This window comes from Elaeis guineensis, chromosome 1 (assembly GCF_000442705.2).
Source record: "Elaeis guineensis isolate ETL-2024a chromosome 1, EG11, whole genome shotgun sequence".
NCBI lineage: Eukaryota > Viridiplantae > Streptophyta > Magnoliopsida > Arecales > Arecaceae > Elaeis > Elaeis guineensis.
Window position 1 is genome coordinate 41,363,403 of NC_025993.2, and position 20,540 is coordinate 41,383,942.

At 37.2% G+C, this 20,540-nt stretch overlaps 1 protein-coding gene across 1 annotated transcript; it reads left to right on the forward strand.

Annotated features, from left to right (window-relative positions):
• The first annotated feature begins 220 nt into the window (after positions 1 to 220).
• LOC105032977 (uncharacterized) lies at positions 221 to 11,597 on the forward strand. Its single transcript, XM_010907584.3, has 4 exons — positions 221 to 492; positions 9,701 to 10,316; positions 10,408 to 10,684; positions 11,383 to 11,597. Exons 1-4 carry the CDS (start codon positions 372 to 374, stop codon positions 11,431 to 11,433), a joined length of 1,065 nt encoding a protein of 354 aa, XP_010905886.1. The 5' UTR covers positions 221 to 371; the 3' UTR covers positions 11,434 to 11,597.
• The last annotated feature ends 8,943 nt before the right edge of the window (positions 11,598 to 20,540 follow it).

Consider the following 20,540-nt stretch of genomic DNA (forward strand, 5'->3'; position numbering starts at 1 on the left):
TGCATGATATAAAATGGCTCTAACTAATAATTTCTCCACGTGGTGAATATTATCCAGTAAGTTACATCATCCCCGGAAACTCTGAAAATACACGATATTAACGTTGCTGATCCGACAACAACTTCCATCTAACCGCTAAATTCTCGCCCCGGTAGCATCTCCGTACATGGACGGCCGCGATCTTCCCGCCGGATGGCAAATAAAAATGCAGCCGCCTCTCCATCTTCGACCCTTCCTTTGGCCAAAGGAGGCTAGCGACGTCGGAAAAGAAGAAGGGAGAGGAGGGAGAGACAAAGGCCGGAGAAAGAAAAAATCCACGCCCTCTCTCTCTCTCCTCTCTCTATATCTCTACCTCTCTCTTCTCGGCAGCGATGGAGTCTTCTCCGATCTCGTTATCCTGCGCCCAGAAGGAGACGGGGTTCGAGGCGCGTCTCTCGCAGGTGGATCAATTCCTCTTGGAGGCCCTCGAGAACCCTCGCCATCGTCTCACCGGTGCGCCCTCCCCTCTCTTATTCTCTTTGTCGATCTCCTTCTTGTTCTTTAGAATTCTCGCGCTGGAATTGCTGGATTGGAAGGCATTTCTCCCTTTAGGGTTCGGTCTTTGTGCAGGATTTTGATGGATTAGAGACGGGTTTTGAGCTTCTTCGGTTGATTTATTTGTTTAGATTTGGTATAATGTTTAGATGTGATGCGGTTTTAGTTTTCATATAATTTGGGATTGGTATTCATATTATTAATAGATATATGTATCTGATGGTTAGATCTTGATTTCCTCTCCTAAAAAATTTGGAATTTGTTTGAGGATGCATTCTTTTCTGTTGTTTAATTCACTGTTTAACATTTTCTTGTGTTTGATTTCTTAATGTTCTTGGCAGTATTGCGTAATTTCAAGGAAAATGTTTTGATTAATGACATGTTGATATGGAATTCCCAGTTAGTTAGTTGATCTCTTGTTGTTGCTTGATGGAGCCCGGTAATGGAAGGGAAGATGGTCAAACTAACGGCATAAGTGGCTTTTTAGTGATGAAAAAGAAAAAGAATTGTAGTGTGCGGTTTTGAGTACTTTTTAATAAAAAGAAGCAGTTCTTATGCATTAAGTACCATTATATGATAGTTAGTTTTGCCATTTTAGGGTCCCCCCTCATGGTCAACTGCATAGGAACACAGTTCAATGATTTGAAGTTTTGGCCAAAACTCGAAAACCAAGAGCATGTGGTATGAACATATGCGAAAATCAGGGTGTTTGCAGATTTTTGACTGAATTTGACTTACAATGGAATATTTATTTTAATGTTGATTCAATCATTCTTCAACTTCCAAGAAGCATATTCTGAAGTTAGAGCTTGAATTCTGCATATTTTCAGACATACTCAAACTGTTTGCATATTTACTTCTAAAAAATTGCTGAAGTAACCTTTTTTGACATGGACTTGGTTATCTAGGGCTCAAATCTCCTTAATTCGCTTTACTGGACTGTAAGTTAACAAATAAATGTTATGCTATATGTAAAGGATCTGAAACTTGATTTTTAACTTCTTAATTTTTATTACATATACATACCTATGTACATTCTTAACAATATACATATGTACATGTAGTATTGATAATATAAGTTCGAAAGGATATTAGTCCCATTTCAGTTGGTCCTGCCCTGAAGATAGGGGATCTGGCACCAATGATTCAAGCCATTACAAGTGAGCTACTTTCTCAAAACTACTTGCTGAAAACAATCATGTGATTTGGAGATCTCTATCTTATGCATCAAGTGGTCAAAGCAAGGTTTTATATCCTAGTAGGATGGTAGGGGCTCCAGGCTCCGAAACTCATTCAAGAGGGGATAGAAGAAGAGAGAGGAAGGAAAGATGAAGAAAAGGAAAAGTTAAAGGAATGAAGAAGAAGAAGAAGAAAAGAAAAAAAGAGAGAAGAAAAAGAAAGGGAGAGAAGGAAGAAAGGAAAGAGAGAAAAGAAAAGGAAAAAAGAAATAAAGGAAGGGATACGAGATAAAAAAAGGAAGAAAAGAAATGAAGGTAGAAGAAAAAGAAAGAAAAAAAAGAAAGAAAAAGAAAAAAAAAAGAATGAAAGGAAGGAAAGAAGAAGGGGAGATAGATGGAGGATATCTACCGAGATGCATAATCAGAACTACTACTGGGATGGGGCAAGATAGCGGGCGTTCTTTTCTATGGAGAAACCGGAACAATCTTATCCCACGGGATTTAAAACCTTGGTCAAAAGATATGCATTATTTCATGTTATTTAAACTATCAATTTTCAAGTAGTTTATATATAGTAGATCACATCGAATGACTCGGATTATTAATGCTGGACTCTCTGGTTACATCTATTCTGACGGGCACCAACATCTATACATGTGTAGTATAGATGCATATTTATATATATATAGTTTCAATGCAAACTCATTGAAATAGTGCACATAGAGTTGAACTTTTTTTTTTAAAATTCTTTTTAAATATTTTCCTCCTTTTTTTGGGGGCAGAAACTATTTAAACCAGACCCCTATCTTTCAAAATTGTGAAACTGAAATTTATTTTCTCTGGCCAAAGCAAAAAGCGAAATAAAATAATCAAACTTGTAGATTTCCATCTCTTCACGTGAAACTGGAAGGATTATTTAATTGCGGAAAGCATCTTGAGTTAAATTGCTATCAACCTTAATGCCTCTTCCATATTGCATTGTATTACTTCCATCATTATCAGGTGCTTACATGCATTTGTTAGGTTTTTTCTTGACAAAAATGCAATTCCAATTTTGACTGTCATTCAAAACTCATCTGATGATCAGCTTAGGTATTTCTTAGCAACAGCATTCTTCCATTTTGACTGTTATACTAAACTCGTTTTTGAGTGAAATGGTTGTTTCTTATTCAAATGACCAACGTAGTGCCAGAATACTCATTAATTACAATTACCTTGAATGTTTTGGGACCCTGGTCCTTCAAGAAATATGGAAGGTGATGTTATCTTAGTTAGGATTTAAGGAATCAACAGAGGGGATGGCTTTGCCATAGATGGCTACAGATCTATATATTATTTTGTCTAGGGTGCCAAAGTGGTTATTAATGATGGCCTAGTCTTCCAGCTGAATTTGAAGATACTGGCATGATTCTTGATGTCGCGAATAACCCACTGTACGTGCTTCTGGTTGATTATGAAATTGCTTGAGGTAAGTTTGGACAGAAATTAAGCTTTCCTAATTTGTTATTATCGGGAGTTGCACAACACAAGTGAGCTATCTGATTGAAGTAGATTAAGATTGATATTTGGGACTGGCATTAAATTTTTCCAGTATATGCTAGTTGTTGGAAATATTAATTTTAGCTTCCTTTTTTTTTTTTTTTTTGTGACAATGCCAGTATCAGTAAGTCTGTTTCCTCGTAATGCCTAAACCTTATTTGGAACTATTCTTGACCACTGATTTTATTAAAATGAATTAAGGTTTTTGTGTAAATTATAAAGGGAAGTAAAGGTAAAATATGCCAATGTGAAGTTAAAGTACGTTTCCTAAGAGATTTCAGTTCTATTAGGATATGTTATTTGTTGATGACGTGTCCATAGAGGTGAATATTTTATGGATTGGTGAGAGAGTTACAAATTTAGGGGCTGTTTGGATGCCAGAAGATCTTATCAGGACGCATAAGATTTCCTGCTGGGCCTTCTCTTTCGAAATTATGGTGGAAATAGTGGTTTGAAGAGATTGGGAGAAGTGATTTGAAGAGATGGGAGGCAACCATGACACAAGTAATTCCCGTTTTCTAGGATTACTGGGTCTGTTACCTAAAAATAGATATTATCTGTCTGACAGGATCTTCCAGCCTCCAAACAGGGCCTTAGGTTAGTAGATATTTAATCTGGGATATTTTGATAGTTATTCTGTCCTTCTCTATTATGGCATTAGACATGATTCTTCATGTGGAAAAGTGTCTGAGAATGTCTTATAAGTCTGTAACTGAAACATTATAGAAAGATGTTGTATTTGTGTCTATAAATGACGGTCGATGTAAGAGGAATCCTCAATTTTTGATGGCTGTGCTGTTTGGATATTCAATATCCTTCCCCCTTTTTTTCAATAGGGAGTGTACAGGTAGCAAGATTTGTGCCTCCAGTTCTTTTGTGTATTCCATATCACTAGGTCTACAGATATGAGTCCAGCACCTACTGGGAAGTGTTTCCTCAGCAAGTCAGGAGGATCTGCTCAGTTTGTGGTTGGCTAATGTTGTTTCTAGCTTGGATTGGTGTATATCTTATTATATTACTTTCAAGATAAGAGAGAAATACCATTCTTAATTTAAAAATTATCAGATAGAATTCTATGGATGCTTCAAGTCTAAGATTCTTTGCTTCAAAACCAATAGATCATATCCCAACCCATGCTTCTGTAACAGCCTTTCTTTCTGTTCCCTTTGTTTTCCTCTTCCTTCGGTTTACAAAAGTCCCTTTATTGTTTATCAACTAATTGATGTGACAGAACTAGTTGTGCCTCATATTTCCAGCTGTTCATTATCTTATATGCTGTGCCTTACGAGCTATCTGTGATTTCAGATTTTCTTGGAAGGAGTAAAACTAGAAAGTTTGAGTGATTTTCCTTTTGGGTTAATGTGGACATGCTTATCAGAAGACAAGACCTCATCACCGAAGCATGTGAGACAAAGGACTATCGTTGTCTCTGAACCCAATCTGATTTAAGATTGAAAAGGTTACCTCTGCTTTTTATTGGTGCACTTCTGTTGTTTGTCTTTTAAAGAAAGGATCAGAGCTGGCCCAAGAAGGGGTGCATTAAACAAAAAAAGTGTATATCCTGAAATGTTCTAAGAAAGCTTTGATGTCTTGTTCAGTAGATTGCTTTACAGTACTACTGGAGAGATGAGTTGAAATCAATGAGGGCGGTGTTAAAGTTGTCATGGAAGTCCTTTAGATTTCCTGCAGTAGCATTTTGTGTGGTGTCATTTAGAACAGAATGCATAATTCTGTTTTAGTGTCTTACTGCATCTTGTGCAGTTGGTAGTTGAAGCTTAAGAATTCTCAGAGGAATCATAGGGCTCCTTCTCAGGAAGGGGAATAGTGGATGTCATATATTGTGGTTTCTCATTCTTGTTGTAGTTTCCTTTTCTTTTAAATGCTTAAGCATGTTGGTCCACTTGTACAATGCTGCTGAAGTTTGGGTTATTCATATTCCCATGCAAGATCAGATGGCTTTCATTAAATTATCTTTTTATATTTTTGGGGTCAATTTTGAGTTGTGATACCATGTACACTAGAGCAGCATTGTTTTAATAATTAAGCATATTGTAACACATCTACTAAGTGCTCCCTTTCCCCAAATATTCACTACAGCTACTATACTCCTGCATAACTGTTTGTGCTCCAAACTACCAAGACCTGGAAGTTTATCTTGTGAAGAGCTTATGACCATGGTCGTTCCTTTGCTTTTACTGAATCATGGAGAAATAAGATACTAGCAGACAGATTAGAATATTGGGCAGTGAAGAGGGCCATAAAAGTTCAACATAAAATGCGATAGTGTTCGGTTTAAGAGTAATGCTGTAAAAAGGATAGCACGGAAACTGGAGATATATGAGATACTTGTTGACAACTCAAATCAGTTGGACAGTGAAGAAGGGCCATATAAGTCTACCATCCTAAAGGTGATAGCATTCAGATGCATTTAGGGTAAAACTAAGGATATTAACAAACTGAGTACTTTGGAAGAAGGTAAATAGCATGCCACAGAACATAAAACAAAGATTTAAGGTGGTCTGGAAAAGAAAGGGCTTGAATTTCTTCTAATGAGTCATGTAAAATGCGGAAATACCCGATAAAGATTGAATAGAAATTATTGCTAGAGAGAAAAGCTGTGTTGATGGAGCCTGGAGGTGTTAGGCATTGGTGGGCCATATGGAAATGGAATGGTGATATGAATTCATATTGCTGGTCCTATATAATTGGGATCAGGCCAGTCAATCGTTGTGGCTATAACTTCTCTATGACATATTATATAGTAACACAACATGCCCAAGTAGCTAGCAGATTCGTATTTCTCTTTCTTGTTCATTGAAGGCTAATTGTTAAAGTTGCCAATCACTAGATTGATCCAAGCATTTGCACGTGTATTCAACATTATTCATAATGATTGTTTTGACAACCAGCTACAATACACTGTTTATTTAGGGCTGGAAATGGGCTGGGTTCAGGTTGGGCCATCCCCTTCCATTGCTGCCCCAAATTATTCCACTTGGAATTTGGGCCTGTAAGTATTGGAATGCTAGGCCCAATCTTGGCCTGAACTCAAACCCTTGAAACCTAAGGTCTTATGATGTCTGTCCTCCACTCCATTTCCTCCAGTTCAGCCCTAATCCTTATATACTCAAAAGAAAAAAAAAAAAATCCTAATGATGAAAAGATTTAAGAAATAAAAACTGAGACATTACAGCATTTTTTTCTAATGGAGGAGATTAGTGGGTGAATGTCTCCACCAGTGAAGACAAGATTGGGCTTCCCTTGTTCCTTGCAACCAAAGTTGGAAGTTCTGCCAGAAGCCAGTCCATTTTAATAAAAAAGGATCAGTATCGGCCAAGACCAATCCAAAAATGACCTAAATCCCTGAGATCAGTTTCAGCCAAAACCAATCAAACTACCTTTTGACAAGTAAATATTTTTAATGTTTTCTAAAATCCATCAAATATGATTCAAACTCATTTGTCTAATGCTCTAATAATATAATGTGTGCTATTGTGCTATTTTCACTAAGCTTTATTTTTATGGTAGGTACGATACAATCCTAATGTGCAATAAAAGTTTCTAACAGCATCGCAATATGTAGAACCAAAAATGCATGTGCATATATGGGAGCTGTTATTACTTCGAAGGGTGATAAATGTGATTAATTTTATACTCGTGCACTTATCTTGTTGCCTAATGCTTGACTGAGTGATATTTGCTATTTTACTCAAAACTTAGTGTACTCGTATGATATACACAATGCATTAAGCTTCAATGCAATTTAATTTCAGCTTGAGGTTGCCCAAACTACATGAATTAGACAGCTATTTTTTTTCTTATGTTAAATTTAACTTAAATGACTCATAGTTATTACTTAGCATCTGTTTGAGAAAAACTAGGAACCCATTGTTTTTTGTTGAAAATTTGACCCTAGAAACTTTAAACTACTTGGGATGATCTGAGTTCTTTCATAGTTGTTGGATTGAAGTTGTAAGAATTTCTGTCAACATGCATAAAGAATCAATGGAGTTTTCATGTAACTAGAAGGATATAAAGTTTTGTAGTTTGAATGCATTTGCATTTGACTACTGAAATAACTGAGAGAATTATTGCTTGGTTATTGAAGAGATAGTTTTTGATTCAGATGGAATGCAGTTGAAAAAGGGAAGCAACTGTAACGGTATCAGCTAGGCAGCAGATGTAGTAAAGAGAGCATAAAATAGCATGAGGGGGAGAGAACAGCAGCAGATGGATCAAGGAAAGAACAAGAGATAGAAAGGAAAGAAGTGAGGCGGCATAAGTAGAGAAGAGATGGGTAGACAAGAGGATGTATCGTAATGTCTCAATCTGGGATCCATGCGACTCATTTTTCATTAGTAAACCGGGCAGGTCACTTAATTAGAATAAGTGGACCAAAATGTCCCTAAGTAGTGGCTGATTTACGTGTATACCTAACCGGACATATTATGCAATTTGGGCTTGCTTCTGGCTTAATGACCTGATTATAATTGAAAATGTATTATTTGATGAGGTCTTCTGATAACACTAAACTAGATCAACCCTGATTTTATCAATATTCATCAACAACAACTTCCCTTTTTCTAAGGGTTTGATAGAGCTAAAATTTGATGATTTTAAAAGCATGACCATGTGCAAGGATCAGCAAGATGGCTTTTGAGAGGCATTGTTTATGCCAGGATCAGTGGAGTAACAAGCAAGATGGTATCATTTCTTCTTACCAAACAACATTTTCAATCAAAGGTAAGTAAGTTCACTTTGATGAGACTTTAAGGCATGTTATATTTGTCTTTTGTGCATACAACTTTGTGGCAAGGTGAATTCTTTGGTGCTACTTTGGGGTCTGAAGAGATGGACTTGGAGAGCTGCCAGGTGGACTGACAAAGTTGGTTGTAAATTATTATTGTACCCTTGCATTTAGTTGCTGAGTTGGACACTAATACTGAAATTTCTAATTATTTAGAGAATTCCTCATAATATATCTTGATTTCCTTCTTTACTCTGATAATTTTCTTTTCATGCTGTTGTGCTGGTGCTACCGTAATCGGATAAGTTTATTTAGATTTAGAATAATAACATGGCACAACACATCAAAGTCTAGTTGACATTTCAATTGATCAATTCTTATATCATATATAGTTGCTGTTGTATGGATTGACTGGTATTAAAGATTACCAAGTTGGTCTGTGAAGTGAAAGAGCTATTTATGAACTGCTTGTTCTGCTCAAATTCTAGCTTTATGTTGTCTCACAAGATTGGTAAACAAGCTGAACAAGAGCTTAAGATTTCGAACTCAAAAAACAAACAATCTGAATTCAGGTTTGGCCCAACTCATTCTGGTCCAGATCACTGTTGCTTGCAATATAAATAGGTGGTTACATATTTACGTCATTTACTATTTATTTGCATAATCATCAGTTAGATCTTAACATAGTGAGTGCACTGTTTACTTGCTAGGAGACGCGGTTGCTGTTAAATTATGATCTAATTGTTGAGATTGATATGAGGCTATACCTTTCCCTTCTCTCCTTTGTCAAGCACTCAAGGCAGTAGCACCTTTCCCTTGGTTCCATTCATAGCTTCCAGCATCTAGCTCAACCTCCTCCTTGGCAAAATCCATTTCATGTCTTCCTTATCTTGAAGTCTGGCATCCCACTCAAAACTTTCAAGAAAGGCATTTTGCTCCATATCTGCCTTCTCCTGCACTCCAAGTACTAAGAGCAGTGGCCTCCTTTATGGAGGCTTAGTTTGGTTGAGGTTCCTCTTGCTACTGCCTGTTTCTGTAGCTCATTCAAATATCTCCTTGGCCATTGCATGCTACTTTTTGCTGGAGCATCAGCCTTGGTGGGTCTTCTGTTGGAAGGAGCTGCAGAACATAGATTAAGATGTGAGATTGGGATAAGAGAGGCAAGCAATGTGGACTTGGGATTAAACTGTGAAAGACAATGTTGCAGTGATCCAAAATTCAAGCTCATGTGAGCCTACTTTGAGTTGGTATGCTTGATATTTAATGGGCAAGCTTGAATTAAACTCAATCTGGTCATGTAAAATTGGAACTCAAGCTTGATCTGGCTCACCTAGACCATTTATCCCCATGTTTTCCTGAGTAATAGTAACGTGATAAAAAGAAGTTTTCATCTTTTTTTTTGTTCCCCCCATACTATGCATTCATATGTTTAAGCTTGCATGCAGTAAATTATAGATCTCTTTGCCACTATTGAAGCTATAAATCTGGTATTCTTCAAAATTGTGGCTCACAAAATTGTATTTTTATATTCAATGAGAGCTGATGCCTTTGTGCCTGAGAATTTGTACCTGTGGAAAAACAATTTTTTAAAATTCTCCACAATGATTGAAGAAATTGTTAGAAGATGATATGAGGAGTCAACATGTCTTGCATATACTTTTAAGCTCTGACATAGTTGCATCTCCTGTTGTCTGTGTAATAGTTCTACGAATGGAGTTGGACATTCAGAGGTTCATGCAGAACTCTGATCTGCATCAGTTTGAATTCCCGCACTTCCCAACTTCATACCTTCGATGTGCTGCTCATCGTGTTGCACAACACTATGGTCTCCAGACAATGGTAGCAGATAGCACTTTAGATGGTTCGGGTGGCAGAATAATTGCACGAAAAACATCTGAAAGCAGATTTCCAGCTGTCTCTTTATCATATATTCCAGCTAAACAGACTGAAAATGAGAAAACTGAACATTTTAAAATTGCTATTCGTCAAAGGCCTAACAAAGTTTCCCTAGGTGATGCTAGTGAACTAGAAACCAAGAGAAATCTTGTGAGAACAGTGGAAGAGAGGAAGGAGGAATATGATAAAGCACGGGCCCGCATCTTCAGTGGTTCTAGCAGTTCAGACTCAGAAGGCCCATCTTCTCCAGTTGCAAATGATGGATTAAACCATAATGCAAGTAAAGACGAGCAGGAATGCTACAAGACTATTATTGATGAGCATGAAAAACTCAGCATGAAAATTGGTGCTCCCAGGGTTGCCATTTTCAGGGACAGGGAAAAGGATCGCAGTGATCCAGATTATGATCGAAGATATGACAGGTACTGCATTAGTCATCCAAGGCACTGCACCATGATCTATGTCATCATCTATGAATTAAATAATGCTGTTAATTTTGTGTAACTTTTGCAGGTATGTTAGGGGCCTTGCACCTGGCCAGACCTTCGGCTTGGCAGCTTGCAATGTTCCTCCAGCTCCATTTTTTCCTTACGAGGCAGGCTTTGCTCAGCTGGGTCAATTTCCAAGGAATCAAACTCCTATGAACTATGGGCCACCAGATTCAAATTTGAATGCTTATTGTGCTGTTGGATGCCAACAAACTCCCAGAGATCCGGTCTATATGCAGTGGCCTACCCCTGCTATGATGTATGCACACTCTTATGAACATTTCAGACATGGCATTTTCCAGGTAAGCATGCATATGATTATCTGGTCCATCTACTGTCATTATTGGTATCAACAACAAGTGAGTTGAGCGTTTCACAGACTATAGTTTTGGCCAGTTGGGGCTTTCAGTTCTTGGATCGCCAAGTCATAAACCTCTTTTTTGCATCCACTGAGCTCAGTCTAGTTGTTGTTCAGCCTACTTGAGTCCCAATTTCTTCATAAAGTTAACTGATAGTAGAATTGGGAAAAAATACTGGTTGAAAATAGCCGAGTACATGGTATGTCATTTATGAAGTCTACTATTGTAGCAATATTTACTTTCTGTTATATCATGCATTCTGGTTCAATGTCATAAGAATATATAAAGTGAAGCTGGGGCTGTCAGAAGTTGGCTTAGGCTTATTATGGTATTAAAAATAAAAGCTATGAGATCCAAACCATTTATCAAACTGGTTCCATATATGGTGTGGTGCCCCATGGATGGCCCAACTTCCTGTCCATGACACCTATCGCACGTTAATTGCACCAGCACCTTTTGCCTTGTCAGTCTGGGAATTGTTTGGTAATTGGTTTTGGGCCCCATAGTAATACTCTTATGATAAATGAGCTCTCCAATTATTGTCACAGCATGGGACTGAGCTGAGCTCATGCATGGCTCTGAATTCAAACTTTTCTTAACTTCAATTGTCAGGATTGAACTTAATATTTGTGATTGTGCAGGCTCCATTCTATCAGCAACCTCTGAGCTTTGATCATATGCGAAACCACTAGAGGCAGTAAGGAAACGTCAGATGTGTAACAATCTATGTTGCAGTGTAGACTAGAGACTATGATAGACTCAAACTAATTTCATCCAATTCTAGGTTCTGTGTTTGTATGAAAAGAACGAAGTACACAAATTGCACTTGGTATTTTATAAATCTGGATCTACTGTATGTTGGTTGTTCACAAGTATTAATTTACTGCATCTGTTATCATCCAATTAGTTACCTACCTTGGAATGGTTTGTTCCTATTTTTCTATGTAAACGTGTGCTACCAAGAAACAGTGAGTAGTAGTTCCTTACAGTAGATTTACAAATTACATAGGAAAGACCGTTAACAACAAGAAAACAAGTCCCAAGGACTCGTGTTAGACTTGGTAGAGGTGCCATAGCTTGTTGAGGATTGAAACCTTTTGCTTGTGCTACATGGCCAACATACAAGATAAAAAATTGATTGGTTGTTGCTATATGTTCTTAAAAAACTTTATAGTTCAGAATATGGTTAGAACAAGAAGACGGAGTAGTTGGTTTTAGAACTATTCTGTTACACTTCTCTGAGTCACTTTAATGTGTTATCTACTGCCATATGCATTTGTTAAATGAGAAATGCTTTAAGCAATCTAAGTTGTAATTTTTGTAGCTTGCAATCTTCTTAAAGGCAGCAGTATTTACTAATTCCAAAAGCTAGCTAGGTGTTATGGTCCTTGTGGGTGCAATTTTGTTGCAGGAGGATGAGTGGAGTCTTCCTTTATTAACTGCTTGCATGAATTTGTGTGAAAAAAAAAATTATAAATGGAATGATGAAAATGTTGGCTACAGGAGGAAACGACGGAAAAAGTATGCATGGTGGTTTTTGGTACTTCTTGGTTGATTGCAGTTAAATGTGCGAGGAAAACTTTACTGCAATCAAAGTTAGCTGAGAAATGAGGAAGCTAGGAGAAGAAGGTATGGAGAAGCTCGTCCTGGCATGCTGACGTAGCTTGCTTCCACTCTAGGGATCCTAGAGGACGGCTGGGTCTTCTTCTCTTCCTAAAGCTTGGTGTTGGAGACTAGCCAATGTGGTGGTGGTTACCGATAATTGGGGGGCTTGTGGTCTCTAGTTAGATATTAGAGGACCCAGCCCCAGGTCAGCTCCATCTGACCCTCCATCTCCCCACTCACATTGTCCCATTTCTCCCGATTCTCCTTGGTTTGGATGCCATTCTTCGTTTGACGGACGTTCCTTTTTGTCTTTGGGGTGGAAGAGAAGGTCATTGTTTCGCTTCTTAAATTGCTCCATTTGGTTTATCTTACAACAATTTCCACATCTTCTCTCGCTATCTTGTTCGGAGTTACTCTCCTTCCATGAGCCAAGCTATAAAACCTGCCAAGTTATATAACATGTGGACAGTCTTTCCTGCCATGTTATATAACATGTGGAGATTCCTTTTCGTTTCCCTTGAGTATGGTCGAGGCCTTTCTCTTGTTCTAGGGAAGCTAGTTGGTTATGTCCTTGGTGTCCTTGACTCTTTAGTTTTTTGGATGTCTAGATTTATGATGATCCTTGCATGGAACTGTAAAGGACTCGACAGGACTGGAAAAAAGTAAAGTGGGAAAGGATTGTATCAAGAATTCCAGATACAAGGTTGTTTGCAGGAAGCTAAGCTAGACCCATTAAATGATAGATTGACAAGGGTTTTCTGTGCTAACCAACTGAACAAATGGGAAGCTATGGATGCGTTGGATGTTTCGAAGGGATAACACTGCTTAAAAAGAGAATATATTAGTTGGTAGTACATTTGGTTGTCAACCGTACTTGTGTCTCAGGCAGTTTTGTGATGATAGAGGGAGTTGGATTTTGTTGGATTCATATGGCTGGGCCATGACTACTCAGAGAGATTTCCACAATGTAAGGTTATTAAATAAAAGGAAAATTTGGAGATAATGTTGGTGTTATGGGTAGAACTTTGAATCGAAGACATGGCTACACTTCAATCATGACTGACCCACAATGTTGGCCACTGATCTACACATCAGTCATCGACTAGCGCCCTAAGGACTAGGCGCTGTTGGGGTCAGGGCATTAGCTTTTTCTTCAACCATTGGGAAGCTTCCTCTCTCCAACAAGCAAGACGAGATGAGATCACTTCTAAGTAATGGACTTTCTTGAATTCTTCTTTAACCTTAGATATCCTTCTTATCATAGATTCTCGAACCTCCAATAGAAAGAATTTCAATGCATGCATTCTCTCTCCTCCCCTCAACCACCCATCACCTTTGAGCAGCCTATTGAAATTACTAGGCTATCAGAGGGCCTCATCAAGCCTTTGGCTAAATTAGAGGTTTCTATCGTTGAGGAGCTAAAGACAGTTCTTTCGTATTCACTAATGATCCCGATTTGGTGAGTCCTTTCTTCCCTGATGAACTATTGGCACGTCCTACATTTTATCTCTATGGACCAAAGAGAAAGGGGGCTCAGCAAGTGATGGAAATCTTTCTCGACTCACAGATAAGGGATGTGTATGATTTTCCAACCTTAGCAAAAAGGATTGAGCTCCATACATCCCTTGATCTCTACCTAACCTGGGCTAGGCTAGTTTCAATCTTTGGCTCCTGACTTGATGAGCTGGGAGCCAAAAGGCTTTAAGGAAGGCCGAGGAGTGCAAAGAAGAAGACTTGGGCTTCTTAAGTCTTTTTACGAAACTTGTTATCGATGTCAGAACTGACTCGACTACTTCTCGGTCAGAACTGGCACCTACTTGACTGCTAAGAAGGATAGCTTGGTATTTCACTCTTTAACAAAGAGAAGTCAAATATTTTTGATGAAACAATACCCTGTTTGGCTTTTTCAACCATTTACCAGACAAGGATCTTCTTTATAGCCAATATAATGCAAATATAGAAAGCAATTGAAGGTGTTTGAGTTTCTTCAATGTAGTCGAAGATACATGACCAAGTCTTCTACTTTTATGCTATAGAATCAAATTACTACCACTACTACAACTATAGTAGTATATCTATCTAAGTATCAATAGATGTAATTGCCAAATAGTGTGCTCACCCTCTATTTGCTAGCCGCCAAAGATGAAAGCTTTGCCCTTGGAAGCGCCAGTAGCATAGGGTGATCGGGCCAATTGAGCCCCTCTGAATTAGTTAGAGCTTTGATAACTCAAGGTGAATATTAAGGAAAGGAGAGTGAGGGGAAGAGGGGGTAGCACTCGGCCCGATCATCCAGTTTTGGCTGATTGATATTACTAGTGATTCTTGCTTCATGCAGGTGAGTTGCAGTCTACAATCTGAACCGACGATAAATTTTTGGAGTTAGCTCATCTTTGTGGGGTCGCGATCCAAATCAAATCAGGATTCTATCTAGAGAAAGGTACTGAATGAAATTAATGAATATGTATGCCGAACATAGGTATGCCCCCTTTTCCTTTGATATTAAGCTATGATCTCTCTTCTCTCTTGAAGTTCCCACAAAGTGACTCTGAATCTAAGATTGGGTTGTGGGGATGTTTGTTGATATTAGAAACTATGAGAAAACTACATATTATTGATTGGATACTGATGAATACTTAATTTAAGACGCTAAAGGCACTAAATATTGTAATCATTAATGTTATTTTATTAAGAATTTAATGCTATATAGTCTATTTTACAGGTAATTGGGAGTTTGGGTTCATACGATTCAATTTGGACTCAAATTGGTTCAGATTTGAGTGAACCAAGCAATCAGTACTTATTTCAGTGTGAACGCAACTTAAAAATCAAGGGTCAAGAAGCAACCTCTCCAATCAAAGGTCCAGATTAAAAGATAAATGGAACTAAGTTGTGAACACGACTTATTGATCTACAGAGGAGAATCAATATGAAGATCCAAGGATCCTTATTCACACTCCCATCTCTCTTTTCATGAAATCCTAGCCTCCTCACTCTATAAATAGAACCCCAAGGCCTTCCTCTTTTTAGAATCAAGCCAACGCCTAAGTTCTCTTCAAGCGTCTCTCTTTCTCTCTCCCTCTTCTTCATAAGTCTAGGGGAGGTACTAACCCTAGCACAACATATTCCTCCATAGATCTCTTTTTTCATATCCTATCAAATCTAGGAGAGGTTCTAATCCTAGTGCTGCTACCTTTTCTCTGTTACATATCTGCTTTCATCAACCTTTCTTCCTTGGAGTTTCTGTACTAAGCCTTCCAGCCATCCTGTCGCTGTCTGCACGGAGGAAGATAAAGGATTCAAGGAGACACATCCACCATCGGGTGCAGCAAGAAGATCAATTTGGTTTAGTTGTCTTGTATCGTAATTTTATTTCTTTTCTTTATGTATGTTTCTTTATTAGATTAATGAAAAGTAATTTTATTTTTCATACTTCTTTCTTAGTTTTTTTTTATAATTTATTATTTTTTTCTTTTATATTTTTAAAATAATTAACTAAGATCCCTGTCAATACGATCCCGACTCACCCTATCTACATAGTAGTGAGTAGGGTTAATTTTGGTGTGCTACGATACGCATCAAATTTTGGCACCATTGTTGGAGATTTTGGCGCGATTGTTTTAAAAAAAATTTCAAAATCAAAAAAAATTTATAAAATAAATAAAAAATATTTTACTATTTTTTAGATTTTTAATTCTTACTTTAGATTGCTTGATTACCTTTTATGTATTTTTTTTTAAAATTTCCACCTCATATTACTCTTCATATATGGTAGATTTACTATTTTATATTTAGATTTCTTTATTTGCATGCATAAAAATATTTTTTACTTTCTATAACCTAGCAATTTACTACTTTCTATAGATTAGAATAATTTATTATTTTATATAATTAGTGATTTCTTACTTCATAAGTAGATTAGATTCTTAGCCTTTTAGTTGGATTATGTAGTTACCTTTTATTCTTAACTGTGAGATTACCTTATTTGCTTAGTTAAGTAGTTACCTTATTTATTATTACCTATTATTCCTAGTGATTTACTATTTTCTATAGCTTAAAATAATTTATTATCCTAAAAGTAGATTTGATTTATTACTTTATTTGTAGAATACCTACTTGCCTTTTAATCTTAGTATGATTTACTTTTCATTTAGTTAGATTCACTTGATCTTCTAATATCTAATTAACCTAATTTAAAAACTTATTTTTTATTTCTTCTTGTTAAAAGATAACATAATATAAAAGGAATACAACGATAATACATAACACTTGACTAATATAAATAAATCAATTGTTGCTCCTAGATTGATTTTGATGATTACAAAGCAGATTGAAGGGATACAAACAATTGAAAAAGTCCTTATGCTCTTCAAGGGCAAAATCGTAATTTTGCTAAAATCCTGATTTGATAATATCATTTGGTAGAACAAATGATTTGAAATCTATTGGTGAAAATTTCATTGTGTTTGGACTAATATTTTTGAAGTTATGAAGGTTTGAAGTGCATGAGTCGACTCATGAGTCAACTCATGGCACTATGAGCTGAATGGCACGAAAAAATTCCCATGGCACGCTGGATTTTTGGCTTGGCACGACCTGTGAGTCGACTCATGAGTCGACCCACAAGGCATGAGTCGACTCATGAGTCGACCCCTGCTGATTTGAGCCGAAAAATTCAGAAATCAGATCTTCTGGTCTGTTGCAACAGAAGTCGACTCATGAGTCGACTCCTGAAGCATGAGTCGACTCATGAGTCGACCCCTGCGACGGGAAATGTCAGCAACGGCTATTTTTTTTGCCCGTTTTAATTGCCATTTATGCTTCCTAAAAATCCTCTAACGGCTCTTTATCTGCCTAAATTGTTTTCTCTTGCTTCTAATGCTACAAAATGCTTTAAATGATGAAAGAAATTGCAGATTAAATAGCGGATCAAACGTGAAATCAAATGTGAAGAAAAGAGAGGAAAAAGAGAAGAACAGAAGAGAGGATCCAAAATTTGCAAGAAAAAGCCTGAGATCAACGAAATATCCATAGAGAAAAAGAGAGAGGATCCACAATATACCAGAGAGATTGTGAAAGAGAAAAGAAAGATCTTTCAAGGAGAGAATTCTTCACGCCTATCGTTTCAACCTTGATCTAGAGATCGTTCAAAGCTTTCAAGAGATCTTCAATCAACAATCAACCTCTTCTCAAGCGTTCAACCGTTCATTCATCTTGAGAAAATCTGAAAAAAGGGGTTCTTCATTTGAGTAAAGCTTTTATTGTTATATTTGCTCATTTAAGGAGCTGTTATTGTATTCATCTGTGCTCTAATTATTCTTACTCTTTGTGAGTTTTTGCTCTTGTTTTTGGAGGATTTCCAAAACAAGGAAAGGTTGATCCGAACCTGAAATCGGAGTATTTTGGGTTGGCTTGTACCCGGAAAACAAGTGTTCTAGCTTGGGATAGCTAGGGTCGGAGTTTCCGACGTCTTGTATTCTAGCTTGGGATAGCTAGTGTCGGAGTTTCCGATGTTTTGTATTCGGGTTGAATACAAAGGATAGTGGATTGAAATTCCCAAGTGGGATCTTGGGGAGTGGACGTAGGTGCAAGGTTAGCACCGAACCACTATAAATCCTTGTGTTTGTGGTGTGCTTTATCGCTTTATCTTATTTCTTTATTATATCCTTGCAATACTGCTTTAGTTAATTAATATTGATTTAAAGCCATTGTTTTGTTCTTCATAAGTTATCTGTTGGGCTTAAAATTTTTAGAAACCCAATTCACCCCCCCTCTTGGGTTGCATAGCTGGGCAACAAGTGGTATCAGAGCCAGTGCTCTAGCCCTTCTTTGATCTAACAATCAAAGAGCCAAAGATCTATGGCAACCCATGTTGGAACTTCTCTAGCTGAGGGGCAATCAACAAACCGACCTCCACTTTTCAATGGGTCTAATTACACCTATTGGAAAGCTCGGATGAAGATTTTCATACAAGCACTCGACTATGATATGTGGAGTATCATAGTGAATGGTCCTCACACACCCACCAAGATTATAGATGGTGAGGAGTCAACCAAACCCGAGAAAGAATGGGATGAGGTTGACAAGAAATTGGCACAATTAAATGCCAAAGCTATGAATGTTCTTTATTGTGCACTAGATGCTAGTGAATTCAATCGCATTTCTACTTGTGCATCTGCTAAAGAAATATGGAATAGGTTAGAAGTCACCCATGAGGGAACAAATCAAGTAAAAGAGTCTAAAATAAACATGCTTGTACATAAATATGAATTGTTCAAAATAGAGCATGATGAGTCCATAACTGCTATGTTTACTCGTTTTACTGATATAATCAATGGTTTAAAGAGTCTTGGCAAATCTTATACTAACAGTGAACTTGTAAGAAATATTCTCAGGTCACTGCCAAGAACTTGGGAAGCCAAGGTGACTGCCATCCAAGAAGCAAAGGACTTGAACACTCTACCTCTAGAAGAGCTTCTTGGATCCTTGATGACTCATGAACTTAGCATGATGCAACATCAAGAGGATGAAATCAAAAAGAAAAGAACCATTGCCCTCAAATCCATAACTTCACCTGATTATGAAACAGATGACTCTGAAGATGAAGATCAGGATGAGGAGATGGCTCTCATCACCCGGAAATTCAAGAAGTTTCTAAGAAAAAGGAAACAGGGGATGAGAAAGAAATTTACAAAAGGGGATCAAAGCATAGAAAAGGAGAAAGATCAAACCCCTATATGCTACGAGTGCAAGAAGCCAGGACATTTCAGATCCGAATGTCCTCAATTGAAGAAAGGTCCAAAGAAATTCAAAAAGAAGGCAATGATGGCGACCTGGAGTGCGAGTGATGACTCAAGCTCCGACGAGGAAACCTCAACCGAACAAGCCAATCTGTGCCTGATGGCACATGAAAATGAGGTAACTTCTGAATCCACTAGTGAATTTACTTTTGAAGAATTGCATGAAGCTTTCTATGATTCAATTGATGAATTAAAGAAACTAGGGAAGAAAAACAAAGAGCTGAAATTGGAAAATCAGTCCTTAGTGAAACAAGCTGAAATTCTTTCAATTGAAAAATTCACATTGATTCAAGAAAATCAAAACTTTAAGGATGAAATTAACAAACTGAAATCTATAGTAGATAAGTTCACCTTAAGTTCAAACAAGCTAAATATGATCCTTGATAATCAGAAAGCTATATATGATAAGGCTGGACTTGGTTATAAACCCCTGAAGAAACAAAAATTTTTGAAGGATATTTATGCAAATTTTTCAAGCAAAAAGCCTACAAATATTACTTGTTTTAAATGTGGAAGAATAGGACATAAATCATACACATGTCTTATTAACAAATATGCAAACACAAAGAAAATATGGGTTCCAAAAGGAACCATTCTGACTAACCTGAAAGGACCCAAGAAAGCTTGGGTACCTAAGACAGAAACTTGATCTGTGCTTGCAGGTGTGTCTAGCATCCCAAGAAGGAAACAGGAAATGGTATCTTGACAGCGGATGCTCGAGACACATGACTGGTGATGAATCACAATTCATCACGCTTGATGCTAAGGATGGAGGGATGGTCACCTTTGGAGATAATGGCAAAGGAAAGATCATCGGGATAGGTAACATTGGTATCACTCCCTCCAAATACATTGAGAATGTTTTACTTGTTAAAGGTTTAAAGCATAACTTACTTAGCATTAGTCAATTCTGTGATAAAGGGTATAAAGTAAGTTTTGAATCATCTGTATGCATTGTGACGAGTCCTATTAACGATGGCATTAAATTTATAGGACATAGGCATGGCAATGTTTATATGGTAGACTTGAATGATTTAACTAAATTAGACATGCAATGCCTAGTTTCCTTAAATGCTAAAATAAATGAGACTAGTTGGCTGTGGCATCGTAGACTTGCACATATTAGCATGCATTCTCTTTCAAAATTAATCAAAAAGGATTTAGTTCTCGGTTTGCCAAAATTAAATTTTGAAAAGGATAGAATTTGTGATGCATGCCAATTAGGTAAACAAACTAGAATATCATTTAAATCCAAAAATACTATTTCAACTTCTAGACCTTTAGAGCTCTTACATATGGATTTATTTGGACCAACTAAAACCACTAGTCTAGGAGGAAAACGATATGGATTTGTAATAATTGATGATTACTCTCGTTTTACTTGGGTTTTCTTTTTA